The 20,391-nt window shown below is 36.9% G+C and overlaps 1 protein-coding gene across 1 annotated transcript in view; it reads left to right on the forward strand.

Moving 5' to 3' along the window:
• Window positions 1-19,679, forward strand: part of LOC106873677 (potassium channel subfamily K member 1) — a 34,902-nt gene extending 15,223 nt beyond the window's left edge. Inside the window, exons 2-4 of the mRNA XM_014921142.3 lie at window positions 6,404-6,547; window positions 7,844-8,242; window positions 12,731-19,679. Of these exons, the coding sequence (XP_014776628.1) occupies window positions 6,404-6,547; window positions 7,844-8,242; window positions 12,731-12,981 (794 nt within the window). The 3' untranslated portion in view covers window positions 12,982-19,679. The remainder of the gene's footprint in view (window positions 1-6,403; window positions 6,548-7,843; window positions 8,243-12,730) is intronic.
• Window positions 19,680-20,391: the final 712 nt, after the last annotated feature.

Raw genomic sequence — 20,391 nt, forward strand, 5'->3', positions numbered from 1 at the left:
ATGGAGTGAAAGGGGTTGGGAGTGGAACAACTGCTTGATGAACAAGAAATGGACGTTCTTAAGTAGCAACAGTTGTAATGTTATCGATAAAAATGTTACTTCATATGAAAAAAACATCGGTGTGAGGAGAAGATCAATAAAAGATCAAGGAAGATTAGAAGAAAAGAAAAAAAAAAGCAAGAATTGTATGCTAAGAACAAATAATGTAATGTTGTGGTTTATCTCATTCTATCTTCCTCCCACATTCTTTTTCATTATTGATTAAAAAGGTAAAAAAATCACAATCAAAAGTAACCTGTAGCAATTATAGCACTTGCCTTATGTTTACCTTTTCCTCTTTTTAGTAGGTATACTATTGTTATCTCTTAGTGCCAGGTGAGTCCCTGGTCCAGCTGTGACCAGCGAACTTTATTCATTTGTTCTGCATGCCTCTATCTTCAAATGTGTGTACGTGTGTTATTTAGCCATTGGCCAACCCACCCAATATATTTCATTCTTAGGTGGTGGTGGTGGATGTTATTCAGGACTGTATTATTGACTTTGACTCTTCAATTGTTTAAGACAAGGGGATGTGATTTGAGGGAGGTTTATCTGCTGTTTTTAGCAGAGAAAGAAATCATGTAGAAACACCAGTATTTTGAAATCATAGACTTAATACATTGCCCAGTTTAAGACCACTACCTGGCCTTTGGGTACCTTTAGCAGAATACTCGCTGTTGCAAGAATTCAAACCAGATATTCAATCTGATTATAACTTCTTTCTTTTCTTTCTTTTGCCAGTCTCAGAGATCTTTAAAATGGCCACATTGGTGCTACACTTCCTCCTTTGGCTAGGTGACAAAAAAATAAATAAATCCAGAGCTAGATTACACAAGGTGTACTTTCCTTTAAATTTAACTGCTACTTCTAACTGATCAAGTGATTACACAGAGTGGAGATTCCTTTGTAGTTATATATTTATAATTATCTTCATAATTATCATTTAACATCCATTTTTTTTAAAGGTTGCATGGGTTAGACACAATTTGTTCAAGCAGATTTTCTATTACCAGATGCCTTTAATATTTCCACATAGCCAAACATGGTTTTCAAAGGAGACTGGAAATGTGCAACATTTTACAATCATCACATGAAAAGAAAACAAGGGTACACAAATACACACACATATATATGTATAAATATACATATATGTGTGTGTGTGTATGTGTGTATATAGGAAGGGTTTTGTCATTAGCCATAGAAACCATACCAAATAAGACTGGAATCTGGTCAAGCCATCCAACCCATGCTAGCATGGAAGACGGACATTAAGGAATGGTAATGATAATGATGATGATGATGCTGATACTGATGGTAGTAATGATGATGATGATGATGATGAAGATATGCAACCTGTGTAGTAGACATACAAATAGGGCAAATTTAAATAACTCTCCATAGACTGAAAAAAAAAAAAGTGACAAACATCCTTAATCAATTTTCAAAACTTATTGCATTCTCATCAGAAATGTCTACATTACTTGACCATTTCAGTAAAGTTTGCTGCCAATCTGCTTATATACTCTGCAAATTCAGTAGTTACAGAGAACTGGAGCCACTAATTTGCATACCATAAGTATTTAACACTTTATTTATTATCACAGTAGGCTTTTTTCAGTTTCCATCTGCCAAATCCACTCATAATGCTTTGGTTAGCCTGGGGCCCAAGGTGGTAAGCAATGGGACTGAACCCATGTTTACATGATTGAGAAGCAAGTTTCTTAACCAAACAGCCATAATCATGCTTAATGTTTATAATTAGTATCTCTACATTCCCTCTAATTCTCTCTATATATATTAGTCACTTAGTCACAACAACTGAGTAGGATATGCATTGTGAAACATTGTTCATAAAACCAAAATATGTTAATTATTTTTCTCATTTGGCTTTAAAGATGAGATCCACCTAAGTCTATGCTATCTGTAATGTCCAAAAGTTTTGAGTCACTGATCTTATTGGAATTGTCTTCTTTGTTGCTTCTGGATTTTAAACATTCCAAAAAGGAGTTTTTATTTACTACTTACTTGGATAATCTCAATCGAGCAAGTTTTTACATCTCACTACTATTACATATAAAAGGTAAAGTTGATCAAGGCAAGATTTGAACACAGTAAAGTGATATAGCTAAATGGCACAAGATATTTTGCCTAACACTGTACCAATTCCACTATACTGCTTTCCATTGCTCTCTTTTTCTATAATAATAATTTCCAATGTAAGCAAAAGACCACATATTCAGTGAAGAGGTAGAGAAAGTGTATTGTTGATTAAATTAACCCCAGTACTTGACTAGAACTTTATTTTATCGTCTCCCAGAAGGATGAAAAGTTAAATTAACCTCTGTGAGATTCAATGCAAAAGGACACAACAAAAATACCACAAGACATTTGACACAATGTTTCTATCATTTCTCTTAGTCTTTTCCCTATCTTGGATTTTAACATAGGCAAGAGATCACAAATTTGAAGACAGGGGTACAGTTGACATAATTTACCCTAGCATTTGTCTGGCATTTTATTTTATGGATTCCTGAAAGGAGAAGGAAGGCAAAGCCAAGCTAAACAGCTTTAGGTGTCTGGTCTTTATTTCTATTGGTTTGGTTTGGTCTGATTCGGAGGAAGGAGTTGTGCCCATGGTCTTTACTAACTCCTTGGGACCTTTTGATAGGGTTAATGTTCTTCTTGAATAGTTTCGAGTTGATGGCTGCCGGAAAAGCATGAGTGATGGTGGAATTCTAGAACCTCAATATTCTGGGGAGAAAGGACTGGATGTAGAGATTAATATAAAGCCTGGGTAGGAGCAGAATCTGGCTGACAAGAAGAGAAGAAATGAAATAACTGAAGTAGTACTTGTTAGTAAAATCCACATGGCACCTTTATTCCTCCACAACTAGATTCCCATAAGGCAATGGACTTCAAACTGACAAGTATCAGTTGCCCCTTGCAAAAACGAAAAAAAATTGTGAAAAATTTTGCCTCTTCTGCTCTTTATTAATGACTGGTTTAAAAGTCACACCCTGTGTGAATTTTTAAGCTAGCTCCTGCAGAGGGCAAATTGGGCCTGTGGCCCAAAACTAAAGAGAGCAACAATATAACAAGAGCATTCAGAGAGCACAAACCTCTGTCAAGGCAACACCAATGTTCTCTCAACAATTAGCCGGACATGATTTTTAAAATGAGAATATCTGAATTAAACTCGACTGTTCTCACAAACAAGAATACTAAAAATGAACCCGACTACTCTCAAAAATTAAGTAAAAAACCCAGAAAAATAATCCAGAATCCTTGTCTGGTACCAGATTGATCTCAAAATCTAATGAGTTCATGCCAGTCAAGAGGCCAAATATCCTTGAAAGTTTCACCCAAATCCATCCAGCGGTTCTTGAGATATCTTGTCCATGGACAAACAAACAAACAAACAAACAAAACTGCAAACACTACCTCTGCTATTGCTAAGGCGGAGGTAATAGAGCATTTATTGGTACCCTACCAATATGATATTACATTAAATTCAGTTTAAATGAAAAACTTGTAAGTTCAAAAATTTTGGGAGTTCTTTTAAAATTTGAATTTTCAACTGTTAGCATATAACAAATCCTCATCCTCACCTGATCTCAATATTGTATGTTCAAGAACCAAATGAAGGAGAAATTTTCAATCTTGGGATCATCCTGGTTCTATAAAGGTATAATGTGTCTATGTAGAGCAAATATAGACTGAGATACAGGGGTCCCAGACAAACAGACAGACAGAATTTTGTGCTTATTATTATAGAAGAGACAAAATGGATCTGCATCCATATCAGTCTTCTTTCTTCGCCACGGTGCTGATGTTGACTGTGGTTGTGAAGCTTCATTCCCAACAGCATGGTTTCAGGTTCAGTCCCACTATGTGACACTTTTCACAAGTATTTTTTGCTATAGCCTAGGTCAACCAAAATCTTGTGAGTGGATTTGGTAGATGGAAACTGAAAGAAACCCGTCATATACACATGTGTGTGTGTGCACGTGTGCGTGTTACGTATATGTGTCTCCTTGTTTTGACATCATGTGATAGTTGTAAATGATTGTCACTGCAATTCGAGCAGTGTCATTTATTTTCAATGTTACATGCAAACAGGTCTGGCCACAGATAAATATTACCTTGTTTGGAAATTGAGGGGACTGGCAACAGGAAGAGCAATTGCCATGGAAAATTGCCTCAATAAATTCTACCCGACCCATGCAGTCATGAGAAAGTGGACATAAAACAATGATAAGGATGATTGACAATTGTCAGCTCCATTTTCAATCCTCTTAGCCTCACCTCCATCCTCTGAGAAACACCAACATAATGGATTAGATGTAGGCCACTATGTTTTTGTACTAAAACACCACTGTCCTCTTACTATAGAGTTCTGAAAACTCATCATTCCTGTCAAAGTTATTTGTTACCAGTTTTCACCATATGTCACTGTGTGTCTCCCTTGTAAGTACTATAAGATGTAATTAGCTGTGAGCTGTCATCTAATCCACAGCCCTTAGTCCAATTTTATTATCTTCCCCCTCTTCCCTCTCATACACATTTACACATGTAGGTCTTCTCAAAGGGATTTGTGGTTAGCCATTTTCATTCACACTCTTAACTCCCACTTATACTGGTCTCTAATCCTTTTTCAGATAATCTTTTATATCTTCAACAAGATTTGTAAAACTTTATCTGTACATACATATATACATATATACATACATAAATACACAAACTCACTCACTCACACACACACACACACACGCACATACACACACACACACACATACACACGCGCGCGCGCGCGTGCACACACACGCAAACACTATATTTTTTGGATTTTAAATACCTTTTCTTTACAACGTTGCTACTTAACAGGTGACCGGTTAAAATAAATTCTAATCAAAAGAGACAACACACATACACAAGCATACATACATATGTGCCTGCCTATCTACTTACATACTTACCTATGTACCTTCCTGCCTACCTACATATTTACCTACTTACATATATACACACTTTCAATTTGTTCTATCTGTAAAGCTTTGTCTGTCTGTATGTTTGACTAAGTGCCTGGCTGTCTGATATATACATCTGGCAATTTATCTATCTCTTTATCCACCCAACAGACAGATAAGACACTAGTTCTATCTGTCTGTATATCTCTTTGTGAGTTTGTCTATCTGCTTATCTATATTTCTACATATAATCTTATTATCTTAGAGCAATAAATTACTGGAATATAGTATCTTATTTGAAAACAAGTAGGGGTTGGTCTTAAAAAAAGCATCTGGCCTCTGAAAACTGCCTCAAAATATTTCATCCAACTCATGTCAACATGAAAAATGATATGGGTAATGGTTTCATCCACTCTATTGCAGATGCGGCACAGTCGAGACACTTGCTCATTCCTCAGGTTGACCCTTCAGTTTGTGGCCAGAGTTTGGTCCTGCGCTGCCAGTATAGTGCTCTCAGTCTCCTTTTTTAGGGTTCCTTTCATTAGCCAATCCCACCTATTTTTTCCATCAACTTCTGTTGTGGCTACATGGAATTGACTGTGCAGTCCCTTCTCGCATAATTCTTCTTCATGTCCTTTGTTTTCCCTTTTTGCTCTGCTCTCGATATTCCTTCATTCCTAATTGTCACTAGCAAAGTTTCCTTACTTTGGGTTAGGTATCTCATTAAGCTCTCGAGTTCAATATGCACACAGTCTTCTACACTTATCAGTCCCCTTCCTCCATTTGCTCTCTTCATGTATAGGCAATCAGTGTCTGCATGTCGATGATAAGCTCCATGCATCATTAGGAACTTTCTTGACTTCCTGTCCATCTCCTGTCCACTTCCGGATTCCGGTGCCATACCAAACTACTGCGACTGCGCGCGAGTTTATTGCTGAAATTATATTTCTGGCATTCAGCTTTGAAGCCAATATTTTTCTCACTCGCTGCAGGTACTCTCTTTTTGTCTTTTTCTTCTTGTTGTGGTGTTTGATTCCATCTGCCTCAAGTATTCCCAGGTATTTATAACTAGATTGAGGTTGAATTACTTTCACCATTTCTCCACTTAGCAACCTTATGCTTTCTGTCCCGGCAAGCTTTCCTCATCTCATCACTATCGTAGCACATTTTGAGAGTCCAAACTCCATCTTAATATCATTGGAGAAAATCTGCACAGACTGTACTAGGCTGTCCAGTTCTGCCTCAGTTTTGTGAATTATTATTATTATTATTATTATTATTATTATTATTATTATTATTATTGCTGCTGTTATTATTTTCGTTTATTGATTTCTGTTTACCACTTGTAATGATTATTAACAATGTCTACATTGCTGGTTTTTAAAATTTCTTTCCAGAGGAGGAACTAGAAGGATTCATAAACATCATAGTGACAGCTGCAAACCGAGGTGTCTTTGCTGCAAAGAACATCACTATCTATGAACCAAACTGGAGTTTTGGCCAGTCACTGTTTTTTGCAACTACCGTACTTACCACCATAGGTAAGTGATATTGATGCATGTCTGCCTGTTTGAATATGGTTTTTCAGAGTATCCACAGCACCATTATTATCATCAACATCATCACCATCAGCATGGCTCAGTGGTTAGAGCATCGAGCTTACGACCATGAGGTTGTGAGTTTGATTCCTGGACCAGGTTGTGTGTTGTGTTCTTGAGCAAGACACTTTATTTCATGCTGCCCCAGTTCACTCACCTATAGAAATGAGTTGTGATGTCATTGGTGCCAAGCTGTATCAGCCTTTGCCTTTCCCTTGGATAACATCAGTGGTGTGGAGAGGGGAGGCTGGTATGCATGGGCGACTGCTGGCCTTCCACAAACAACCTTGCTCGGACTTGTGCCTCGGAGGGTAACTTTCTAGGTGCAATCCCATGGTCATTCATGACCGAAGGGAGTCTCTTCCTCCATCATCATCACCATCACAATTTTTATGTCTGTTGTTTCTTTGCTGGGGTGGGATGACTAAATGAAGGCAAGTGGCCTAGTGGTTAGGGTGTTGCACTCACAGTCATAAGATCGTAGTCTTGATTCCTGGACCAGGTGGTATGTTGTGTTCTTGAGCAAAACAATTCATTTAATGTTTCTCATGCTCAGCTGTAAATGAGTAACCCTGCAGTTGACTGGTATCTATGGGAAAGTCAGAATAATGTGACGCTATGGCTTCATCAGACTGAACCTGTGCTTAATTGGAAAGACTTTTGATGTAGTGTCACCAATCCACTGCAAAAAGCATATATGTGATGATGATGAGTGTTAGTGGTTAAGGATACTTGTATTCTTAACATAGTCTTCAGATAGAATGAGACTGACAATGTGTGGGACAAAGCTGGGCTTCTTTGGATGATCTTCAGTACCTCTGTTCCCATACCATTCACAAGGCATGGATTGGTATAAGGCTCTGCTAGAAGATACTTCCCAAGAGTAAGACTGAACCTGGAATCTATTAATTACTAACTGAAATTCTTAACCATTTTGTCATCTCTACAGTTAGCACAAGAGAGCTTCTACAAAGTTGCTTGATGTGCTAGAAAGAGCAGTCAACTCTCCCTAAAATCACTTCCTATCATCTTGAAAAGGGAAGCAAACACTGGATTATGATATGTTAGATACACTAAGTCTGAATAAAAGGTAGGATAGTCATGGTTGGAGCACATTCAATCACAAGTGTGCTAAGTCAGGATTGAACTGAAGCTAATCAATAACAACACACACACACATTTATACATACATGCTTAAAAAGTATAAGTTATTTTCTTTTCCTTTTTTTACCTTTTCAGGTTATGGTCGAGTGACTCCGCTGTCAGATGTTGGAAAAGGATTCTGTATAATCTACGCCCTGATTGGCATCCCTTTGACCCTCATTATGTTCACGGCATTAGTTGAACGACTGATGATCCCAGTCACAGCATTGCTGCACTGGATGCTACAGAAACTTGGTCACCTGTATCGTGTTTTTCACATCCGGATGTTGCACCTAATGCTTGTTGGCATAATCATCATTACGCTGTTCTTCCTCATTCCGTCTGCCATTTTCTCAGTCCTTGAACCAAACTGGAACTACCTGGATGGATTCTATTACTGTTTTATATCGCTCACAACCATCGGTCTTGGAGATTACATTCCTGGAGACAGTCCTGACCAAAGGTACCGAGCTGTCTACAAAGTGGCCATTACAGGTATATCACACCTTAATCCTTTCATTATTATATTCCTAGCAAAATACACCGCCTACGCAGTTCATTTCATTTCATTTTGAAAAATACTCAAGAATTTGTGTGGATTTATAAGTTGTGATTCAGAGGGCATTGTAAAATTTAAATGCTAAAGGAACTGAAATATTTTGTCATAGTATAATAACTACTATAAAAGGTGGTGAACTGGCAGAAACGTTAGCACACTGGGCAAAAAGCGTAGCAGTATTTCGTCTGTCTTTATGTTCTGAGTTCAAATTCCGTCGAGGTTGACTTTGCCTTTCATCCTTTTGGGGTTGATAAATTAAGTACCAATTGCATATTGGTGTCAATCTAATCGACTGCTGCCCCACACCAAAAAAATTTGGGGTCTTATGCCTAGAGTAGAAAAAAAAATAATAATAGCTATTATAAAGATGGGGTTAGGTGCACAACTAAACAAAAGATTCTTACTATGATGTAAGAATCAGATCTAAATATTCGTTTCTACTCTAAGCACAGGGCTTGAAATTTTTGGAGAAGGGGTCAGTTGATTAGATCGACCCCAGTACGCAACTGGTACTTAATTTATTGACCTCGAAAGGATGAAAAGCAAAGTCGACCTCAGCAGAATTTGAACTCAGAACGTAGCGACAAACGAAATACCGCTAAGCATTTCACCTGTGCTAACGTTTCTGCCAGCTCGTCGCCTTATCAGATCTAAATATTAGTACTTGAAAATGGAGGGTTTATCATTACCAGGGGTGATCTCAAGCATATTGATATCAAAAGAGTTGAACTAGCTTTTTGTTGCTGGCTATGATATACTTTAACTGTGTTATAGTTGGTGCATCTCTAGGGGGACACTGGCTTTATCTGTGTGTTAGATTTGTTAGGATTTTATGAAGAGATCAAGTACAGACATTCTACATTGAGTTAACACAGTGAACGGATGTGTAGATATATTAGACATTAATGACTATACAACCATTGAGCACAGAAAGACTCACACTCAACACTGACACATAGTGTATAACCATTGAACACTGATACACCTCACACTATAACAAGACAATACACAGACAAGCGGACACATACTCATGTGTTCATACCCAAACACAACCATGCATTTATACACAGATATACACATTCACACATATACACAGAGTGTAAGTAATTAACGCTAACGTGAAAAATCAATACTTCCAGACAACAGTATTAGTTTCACACTGACGCACGCACGCGCGCGCATTTTTATAAGCAGGCAACTCTGATGTATGTGACCTTGATATCTTAAATGTACCTCAACATTCTGAGTTCAAATTCTGCTGGAACTGAATTTTAGAAACTTCATGCCACAGATATCATTAAAGTTTCAGCCTTTTGTTTGCACCTTCAAAAATGTATGAAATAATAGATCCTTTACTTGAAAAACAGGTATGGGTTAGTGACAGAAAGGGCATCTTGTTGTAAAACGATGCTGAGATAATGTATTCGTCTATCTCATGCTAACGTAGAAAAAGAGGAGTGTCTGAGAAGCACATATGGATGTGTGAGGGGAAATAATCAGTGTGGAATTGTAATGCTAGTTTGTTTCCCTTGTTGCAGCGTAATACGATAATTAACTTCGTGCAGATTTTCTACCTCTTTTGAAAGTTCGAATATATATATATATATATATATATATATATATATTAGAAATAAAATATAAATAGAGAATAAAATAAAATAAAGGCGATTATTCGATAGTAGTGCGCTACTTGTCAACCAGTACCTGCTGATTATCAACCAGTAGTCAGCTGGTCAACATGTCTTTGTTTACATCAATTCGGCAATTTCCGTAAAGAAAGAGGGAAAGGGCGTTAGTCAGCAGGTAGCAGACAGCAGGCACTCGCTTTCTCTCTCTCTCTCTCTCTCTCTTAAAAACACATGTCACTTATCACTCTCTCGAGAGAGAGAGAGAGAGAGAGAGAATGATAAGTGACATGTGTTTTTAAGAGAGAGAGAGAGAGAAAGCGAGTGATAAGCGACATGTGTTTTTAAGAGAGAGAGAGAGAGAGAGAGAAAGCGACATGTGTTTTTAAGAGAGAGTGAGAGAGAAAGCGAGTGATAAGCGACATGTGTTTTTAAGAGAGAGAGAGAGAGAGAAAGCGAGTGCCTGCTGTCTGCTACCTGCTGACTAACGCCTTTTCCCTCTTTCTTTACGGAAATTGCCGAATTGATGTAAACAAAGACATGTTGACCAGTTGACTACTGGTTGACAATCAGCAGGTACTGGTTGACAAGTAGCGCACTACTATCGAATGATCGCCCAAATGTGTTTTATGTGTATATAACTGTACTTTTATGTATGAATATGTAGTCAGCGATGTTTCATTTGCTTCTACTTTTTAAATAGTGGAGGCGCAATGGCCCAGTGGTTAGGGCAGCGGACTTGCGGTCATAGGATCGCGGTTTCGATTCCCAGACCTGGCGTTGTGAGTGTTTATTGAGCGAAAAACACCTAAAGCTCCACGAGGCTCCGGCGGAGGATGGTGACGAACCCTGCTGTACTCTTCCACCACGACTTTCTCTCATTCTTACTTCCTGTTTCTGTTGTGCCTGTGATTCAAAGGGTCAGCCGTGTCACGCTGAATATCCCCGAGAACTACGTTAAGGGTACACGTGCCTGTGGAGTGCTCAGCCACTTGCACGTTAATTTCACGAGCAGGCTGTTCCGTTGATCGGATCAAATGGAACACTCGACGTCGTAAGCGACGGAGTGCCAACAACAACAACTTTTTAAATAAAGCTCTGTGCTATGCAAATCTTTCCTTGAAGGTGTTCCCTTGTTAATTCAATGTAAGTCCTTGGTGTACTATCAACATTAGAAACGTAGGCTCCATACAATAGCTCCTTCTCATGACATTTGTTGTTTCGAGAACTGCGGTCAATGGATGTATAGTTACAAAATTGTGGATGGTGGTTCCTAATGTTTTTGTTATAGCTAAACATTTGCAAGTCTATGTTGAGATGGCAACTATAGCTAACTTTTACAAGCTTTTATTCAGTGTTTTGATGATGTCGATATCTCATCTGTAATTTCATATCACATTCTTGTCAACAACAAAGCTGAAGTGTCATGTGTTATCTTAAATTCTGGTTAAATAATTACTAATTTTCTTCAGTATGAAACCTTGGGTTCCAGAAACTTAACAAATTCTGTTAAAAAGAATTGCCTTTCTACCTTCCCTGTGTTGTATAGTTTTTCTTCTAGTTCATTATTAACACACACATATATATATATTCGTCATCATCATCATCATCCTTTGACGTCTGCTTTCCATGCTGGCATGGGTTGGACTGTTTGATGAAGTCTGGAGAGCAAGCGGTTGCACCAGGTTCCAATCTGATCTGGCAATGTTTCTACAGCTGGATCCTCTTCCTAACACCAACCACTCCGAGAGTGTAGTGGGTGTTTTTTACATGCCACCGGCACAGGAGACAGTGAGGTGGGCCTGGCATCAAATACATTCGGATGGTGCTTTTTATGTGCCACCAGCACAAAAGCCAGTCAGTGCGTACTGGCATCGGCCACAATTGGTTGGTACTTTTTACATGCCACCAGCACGGGAGCCAGTCAGGCGGACCTGTATATATATATATATATATATATATATATATATATATATATAAAACAAATAATAAATTAGTATATGCATATATACGTACAGGTATGTGCATACCTATGTCTCCCTGTATATATAGGTGCATATCTGGGTACAGAACATTGCAAACAAAACGTAGACAAAAAAATAATAACCAGAGTACAGAACACACACAGGCCACATAGAGAACATTTTCCTTCATCAGCTACCCCCATTCTAACACAGGCGTTTCGAAGAGTAGGGCAGGACGCATCGTTAAAATGGCTCTTCCCATGGATCACAAATTAAATTTGTATACACAAATTAAACTGTACCATGGAGGAATGTAGTGGCGGACAGAAAACAAGACAGGAAAGGAGTGTGTGTTTGTGTGTGATTTCCCTTCATTAAAAGAATCGTAATTCTTTGTATCATTCAAATTTTGAATCAGTTTTATCATTAAAATTATTTTATTCTTCTGAATTTATCCACACATACATTCTCTTGCTTCTTATCTTTCTCTTTCTTTTATACACAACCATTTACTTTTATACATTTCTCTTTCTCTCTCACACTCTGCCATACACACTCAAACAAACAACACCCATTTCTTCTATCATGCACAAGCATACACACACACACACACACACACTATCTATTATCCCACACACATATAAACTCATACGCTATTAACTCTGTCTCTTTTTTATAGACACATATACATCATCTTTTTTTTTACACACACACCCCATCTATTCTTGTTGTTAGACACACATTTTCATTGTTTTTTTCTCTCTCTCTCTCTCTCTCTCCCTCTTTCTTCTGTACTCTTACTCATCCTCTAACTTTCACTCCCTTTCACCCTCAGGATACCTCATATTTGGCTTGATCATGATGATGCTAACCCTGACCGTGATGTATGAGATTCCGGAACTGAACCTGGGCTTCCATTTCTACTTGAAGAGTGACCACAATCAAGAGGAGGAGAGGGCTATACTCCGTCCTGCAGACACACCACATGGGCCAAAATACACACAGCAAGTCGATGACGACCCGAACTGTCAAATGAGGCCCGAGTTTACAGCTGTCAGTGCTGTTGACCAGTCAAACCTCAACTGATTCTGACATTACCAACTGATCAACCCTCAGCATGCAACCATGCAACCACTGCTAACACCAACTGTGCAGCTACTCCTAACACCAACCATACAACCACCACTTACACTAACAGTACACACAGCAATCATAGAGCCACCCCTAACAAACAACAAGGGAGTCTATATGTGGTCGATTGAGCTGCTAGAAACATTAGACAAATTACTCTCAAACTACACCTTACAATCGTTAAAGCAAAAATACATTAGATAATTTGTCCAATACAAATACCCCTACAAGTATTGGATGGTCATGGTCAGATTGCTTTGATCATATATCTGCTTGATCAGGGTGGATTTGGGGGTAAATTCAGCCATACAGACACCCCTAACACCAGCTACAACAATTATACAACCGTCCCTGCCAACAACATACAGCTATCTCTTACACTAACTCTTTAACCATCCTAATAACAACCAATATTAGTACAACCATAATTCCATCACTTGGTGAAAAACTGATTTAAGAAAGAGATGGTAAATGTATATGTATATATGCGTATACTAAACGGTAAAGCAGGTTAGTTACTGCACAATTTTGCCATTATGGATTAATCAAATGCTAACACATAGTCAAATGTATACCATTTGAATAATTCATAAATGCTGAAACTGCAATATAAGGAGCACAACTAACTTATTATATCCTTTGATGCACACATATGCAGACATGTGCACGCGTACATACACATGAGATGTAAAAATTGTAGATATAAAGAAATGATAGGGAAAAAAGGGGAAACAAAACTGAAGAAAGAAATAGCCTATGATATTTAAAATATATATATATATACATAATTTATTCATATACATAGACACATACTTTCTCTCTTCCTCTCACTTTCTTTTACATACACATGCACTGAGACATATTAATTTATGCAAATATGTAAGTGTTTATGTAGATGCTTATAAGTGTAGTTACACACACACACACATGCACATAATTATATATACATACATTTATATTAAAATAATTCAAACAATTACATGCACACACATACATACATACATGCATACATACATACATACATACTCATACACATACACTCCCATTTCCATCTGGACCGCCATCTCTTCTACTTGTTCTCATAAACATGTATATAAAATCAAAATAAAATGAGAAATAACAAATCATAAAATTTAAAAAAAACACAAGCACAAATTCACACAGGCACATTACACACACACACACACAACAATATCTATTTTATTAAAGGAGAAATGATCAAACTTGAACCTATGGCTCGACTTAAGATTGAAACTGTGACATTTGAACCTGAAAATGAAAAAAGAAAAAAAAATCAGATTGAATTTTTGTTTCTTTGTTTTCATATCTACATTTCTCTTTGTTTTTCTTATACATACATCCCATATATATATATAAAGTATATATATATATATACACACACATACATACATATACATGTGTGTGCATATATGATATGCATACATAAACATATGTATATATATATCACTCTTGCTTTCATATTTAATAGAGTGAGAGAGAGAGAAAGATAGAGAGTGAGTGAGAAACTATCTGTATTACATTCTCTCTCTCTCTTTCTCTCTGTCTTTCTGTATCTCTCTCTCTCTGTCTTCAAACCTAAGGTGGCAGTCATGTGGTGTGTAGCTTATATGTATGCATAACTTCTTCATCAATGGTACCTACATCCAGAACCTACCCACCTTTTATCTACCCAGCTTCCTTAAGTCCCCTCCCACACCTCAATGGATATTCTGCTTTTGTTTTCTCGTTTTCTGGGGTTTTTTTGTAATTTTTCTTAAGTTTTGATTATTTTTAAAAAAAATATTCCTTTACTTTCTAATTACGATTATTATTATTATTTTTGTCATTAAGATGGTGAAATGGCAAAAACTGATGCCTGACTAACACTGGGTTTGAATTAATTGTTGGTTCCTTTTCCTGCCCTTAAACCTGTGACCTTGAGCCAAAGTTAGAGTTTATTATTATTATTATTATTATTATTATCATCATTATTATTAAGGTGGTGAGCTGGCAGAATTGTTAGCACACAGGACGAAATGCTTAGTAGCATTTCATCTATCTTCACATTCGGACTTAAAATTTCTCTAAGGCCGACTTTGCCTTTCATCCTTTCAAGTTTGATAAAATAAGTACCAGTCACGTACTGGGGTCGATATAATCAACTTCTCTCTCCTCTCAAAAAAACTGCTGGCCCTGTGCCAAAATTTGCAACCCTTATTATTTTTAGTAGTATTATTAGTATAATCTTCAACATTCAAGAGCCATGGAATGGTAGAAAATGTAGAATGTTGGACTAAACACTGTTTAGTATTTAGTCTCACCTCTCTGGGGGTAATTTTGCTTTCGTCCTTCCAGGGTTGACGATATATATCTATATACATACACATACTAATCATGTACAGAAGTTGAGTCTGTCAACAATATCCATCAATCTGTGTGACTTTGTGCCAAATTTATAAATCCTTGTTATTGTTATTAGTATGGGCAAGAGCAATAATGGTTATGTAGAAGACTCACTGCATTGCAATATTTAGTTTTGTTCTAAGTTGGCAAGCTGGCAGAACTGTTAGCATGCCAGGCGAACTACTTAGCGGTATTTTGTCTGTCTTTACGTTCTGAGTTCAAATTCCGCTGAGGTCAACTTTGCCTTTCATCCTTTTGGGGTCGATAAATTAAGTACCAGTTGCGTACTGGGGTCAATCTAATCGACTGTCTCCCCACTCTCTCCAAAAATTTCGGGTCTTGTGCCTAGAGTAGAAAAGAATATTTAGTTTTGTTCTACCAGTATCCAGGTTCAATTACTCAGAAATCTAATCCTGTCTTGTTTTTAGTCCCTCGGAAGATCAATAATTTAAGTACTAGGCTGACTGAATTGACTCCATCAACCCTCATAAAGCTTAACCTTTTTCACTTAGTCCTTAGCACACAATCACTATTAGCATACCAGGCAAAATGCTTAGCACCATTGCATCTGTCTTTATGTTCTGAATTCAAATTCCACCAAGATTGACTTTGCCTTTCATCCTTTCAAGGTTGATAAAATAAGTACCAGTTGAACACTGGGGGGTCACTGTAACTAACTTACACCCTTCCTCTGAAATTACTGGCCTTATGCCAAAATTTGAAACCGTTATTATTATTATTATTAAGGCAGTGAGCTGGTAGAATTATTAGCACACAGGGCAAAATGCTTTGTAGCATTTTTTCTGACTGTCCACATTCTGAGTTAAACTGCTGTTGAGGTTAACTTTGTCTTTTGGGGGTCAATAAAATAAGTACCAGTAGAGTACTGGGGTCAATGTAATCAACTTAATCCCTTCCTAAAAATTGGTGGCCTTGTGCCAAAATTAGCAAGAGTTATTATTATTATTAAGGTAGTAAAGGGCGAGCTGGCAGAATCATTAGAACGCCGGACAAAATGCTTAGTGGTATTTCATGCTTTCACGTTCTGAGTTCAAATTCCGCTAAGGTTGACTTTGCCTTTCATCCTTTTGGTGTTGATAAATCAAGTACCAGTTGAGTATTACTGGGGTTGATGTAATCAACTATCTCCCTCGCTCAAAATTTCAGGCCCTGTGCTTATAGTAGAAAGGATTATTAAGTTAGTGAACTGGTTGAATCATTTGCATATTGGATAAATTGCTTACAGGCATTTATTCCAACACTTTACATTCTGGGTTCAAGTCTTCAGTTTTGCCTTTCATTCTTTGTAGACCATTTACATATTGGGGTTGATGCAATCGACTTACCCTCCCTCAAAACTGCTGGCATTGGAGTTGACTTTGCCTTAAGTAACAGTTGAGTACTGGGGTTGATGTAATTGACTTAACCCCTTGCCCCAAATTTCAGGCCTTGTGACTAGAGTAGAAAGGATTATTATTATTATTATTATTATTGTTGTTGTTGTTGTGTTATGGGTTGGCTGAATCATTAGACTACCAAATGACACATTATATTTTGCTAAGTGCATTCCTTGACATTCTGAGCTCAAATCATGCTAGAGTTGATGTTATTGACTGTTCCCTCCCATAAAATTCGAGACTTTGCATCTAATTAGGAGGAAGAGTATGGTGGTAGAGTGTCAGAATTGGTGGAGCATCAGATTAAATCTAAATACTCTGTGAGAGTTAGCTATGTTCTATATATTTTGTATTTAAATTTTCCTGAGGTCAACTTTATTTTTCATACTCAAATCATTTAAGATAAGCAAGGTCAAGTAACTGGGGTTGATGAAATTGACTGAAAACCCCATCTCCTACTTGTAGCCTACATTAGATATATGGTGGTGGTACAATTAGCAGTGTAGCAAACAATGTAGGGAAAACTAGAGAGTCTTCATTGTGAGTTCAAATCTCACCTGTCACTCTTTTACTTTCTACCTTTGATGCAACATATAGCAATAAGATTATGCGATACGTTCAATAAATATATTGTTCCTCTATATACAATTAATCATAGTGTCTAGTCAAAAGAGGAAAATTATTCTTATTAAGGCGGTAACTTAGTGGTTCTGCAAAAGAGACCGATAGAATAAGTACTATGCTTACAAAAGAATAAGTCCTGGAGTCAATTTGTTTGACTAAAAGCAGTGCTCCAGGATGGCCGTAGTCAAATGACTAAAACAAGTAAAATGTTAGTTAGAGTAGTGCAAATCAATCATGGTAAAAATATGTTCCATGTCATTTACTTACATCCATGCATGATTTGCATTCAAATTCCTTCAGAGTTGACCTTGCCTTTCATTCTATGGGGGATAGATAAAATGTGTATCACTGAGGTACTGGGGCCAATATAATTAACTACATTGAGGGCAGTGAGCTGGCAGAAATGTTAGAAGCCGGGCGAAATGCTTAGCGGTATTTCGTCTGCTGTTACGTTCCGAGTTCAAATTCCACCGAGGTCGACTTTGCCTTTCATCCTTTTGAGGTCGTAAATCAAGTACTAGTTATGAAGTCATGGTGGTGAATGACAGAGTTGGTTAAGGGGCAAGCAATATTCAGTTATATATTTTTACATTCCAAGTCCAAACCTTACCATGATTGACTTTGCCCCTCAATTCCCCGTTTTTTTCCCTTCTTTTATTTCCTTTTTTTTTAATTTTAAGAAGTAAAAGAGGAGTATCCATAACCCTTTTTCAAGGCTTCTGTGATTGGTAAGAGGAAGGGAATAAGTTATCCTTAAATCAGAGACCTGACTCAAATGCTTACAACAAAGTGAACTCTGCTAAAAGTACCCATGGTTCAGGTGGGGAAGATGGCAAACAGAGGTATCGTCCTTCTGGGGGTGGATAAAATAAATACCAGTCATACTGAAAGTTCATATAATTGACTGCTCCCCATAGGCCATGTGCCTTTGTTTAAAAAAAATCATTTTTTGATGTTTATGTTGTGGGGAAAGCACCGTAGAGTAGAAGAAAGTTGCAAGTTCTTGGGAGGGGTTTCAGTTCCCAGTCAGAACTGCTTCGTTTCACCTTAAATCACTAAAACCTTTGGAAAGGCATTAATGTTAAAACATTTCTCTTAAGATTCTTCCTTTGCCCTTAAAATCTCAGGCTTTGTGCCTGCATAAGAAACCATTATTATTATCATTATTTTGTTGTTGCTGCTGTTGTTGTTGAAGGTGGTGAAAATGGACGAGACACAAAAACGACTGTTGGTCAAAGTGAATTCAACAGTATTTAGTTTTCTTCCCTACTTTCATTCCAAGTTCAGATTCTACTAGGGGAGGAGTTGATGAAATAAGAACCAGTAAATATTGCTAGAATGTGGGGTAGGTGTCAACTTTGTCAATTGTAGCCCTTTCTTTTTGCCCACTCCTGCAAAAAAAGTTGGCCCTGTATTGAGTTTTAAAAAAACAGAAATATTGGTATGTTGTTGTTGGTGGTGGTTTTCTTGTCAAGATTGTTTAAATAAAGCCAGTAGCAACAACAACAATAAATATTGAGGGAAAAAAAAGGAAGAAAGATAGCACTAAAAGAGAACAGAATGAAAAAAAAAACCGAACCACAAAGAGAACCATGTAAAAGATCTGCTAGAAATAGCAGTCAAATCTCGCCAGTGATTGTCAAAAGCCAGACCAAAAAATAAGCTTTGCAGTCAAAACATTTTAACATTATTATTACTATTAAGAAATACAAGTTTTTAATTTATTGAATATTTTTTTCATGTGTGTGCATATATATATATATATGTATATATATACACACACACATACATACACATACATGTATAGACATAATTGTCTATAAACATACATGTATATACACAGTTGTGTTTATAAATATACATATATACACACATGTATAAAAATAATTGTCTATGAAAATACATACACATATATACACACATGTATGCATATTATATATACACATGTATATATATATGTATAATATATATATGAGTGTATATATATTTATATACATGTATATACACATACCTGCATGTCTGTTTTTGTTTTCCTTTTTGTATTTATTGTTTGTCTTTTGTTCCAAATTCTTTTTTTTTTTTATGTATTTGTGTCAGTTTGTTCTTATTTAACAGATTTACTGCTGCGAGAAGTAACCTCTCCTCCCTGCCCCACTGTTACCTTCTGACATTTCATGTCGAAGAAAAGATATTAATTAAAGAAATAAAACAATGAATATTTTAAAAAGATCCACAGCATTTTTTTCTTCTTCCATTGTTTTGTTTTACTTGCTTTGTTATGGCATTCCATGCAACAATTTGTTTTGGCCTTCCCATGTGGCAATTTTTATTTTGAGATTCTCATGCGGCAACTTATGTCATAGCACTCCCCTATGGAAATTTCTATGTTATCACATCCATGTGGCAATTTCTGTCTTAGCACTTACTCCCATACAGCATTTTCTATCTTGTCATTCCCATGTAACAATTTCTGTCTTGTCACTTCCATGTGGCATTCTCTATCTTAGCACTTCCATGAGGCAATTTTTATCATGGCATTCCATGTGACAATTTCTGCTTTGAAACTTGCATGTAGCAATTTCTCTATTGAATCCACATGTCAAAATTTCCATCTTGAAACTCCCGTCACAATTTCTGTTGAGGAAACTCCTACATGGAAATTTCTGTCTTGGCACTCCCATGTGGCAATTTCTATTTTATTCTACATTGTCTCTTCACATGAACAAGAGCCTCTCTCTATAGTCACTTGATCTGTGAGAAACAACAACCAAATCCTTCCCCCTCAAAATCAACCCTTACTGTCTTGACCCTTTAATGATCAGATTAATTTGTTAAGTGTAATGCTTATTTATTTGTGTTTTGAATCAATCATGAATTGTATTGAAGCTTTGAGATCTCAGTGATGTGATTGTTTGTTTTTCGAATGTCATTGTAGAATGTG

The sequence above is a fragment of the Octopus bimaculoides genome, chromosome 6 (genome assembly GCF_046866305.1).
Source record: "Octopus bimaculoides isolate indiv1 chromosome 6, ASM4686630v1, whole genome shotgun sequence".
Classification (NCBI taxonomy): domain Eukaryota; kingdom Metazoa; phylum Mollusca; class Cephalopoda; order Octopoda; family Octopodidae; genus Octopus; species Octopus bimaculoides.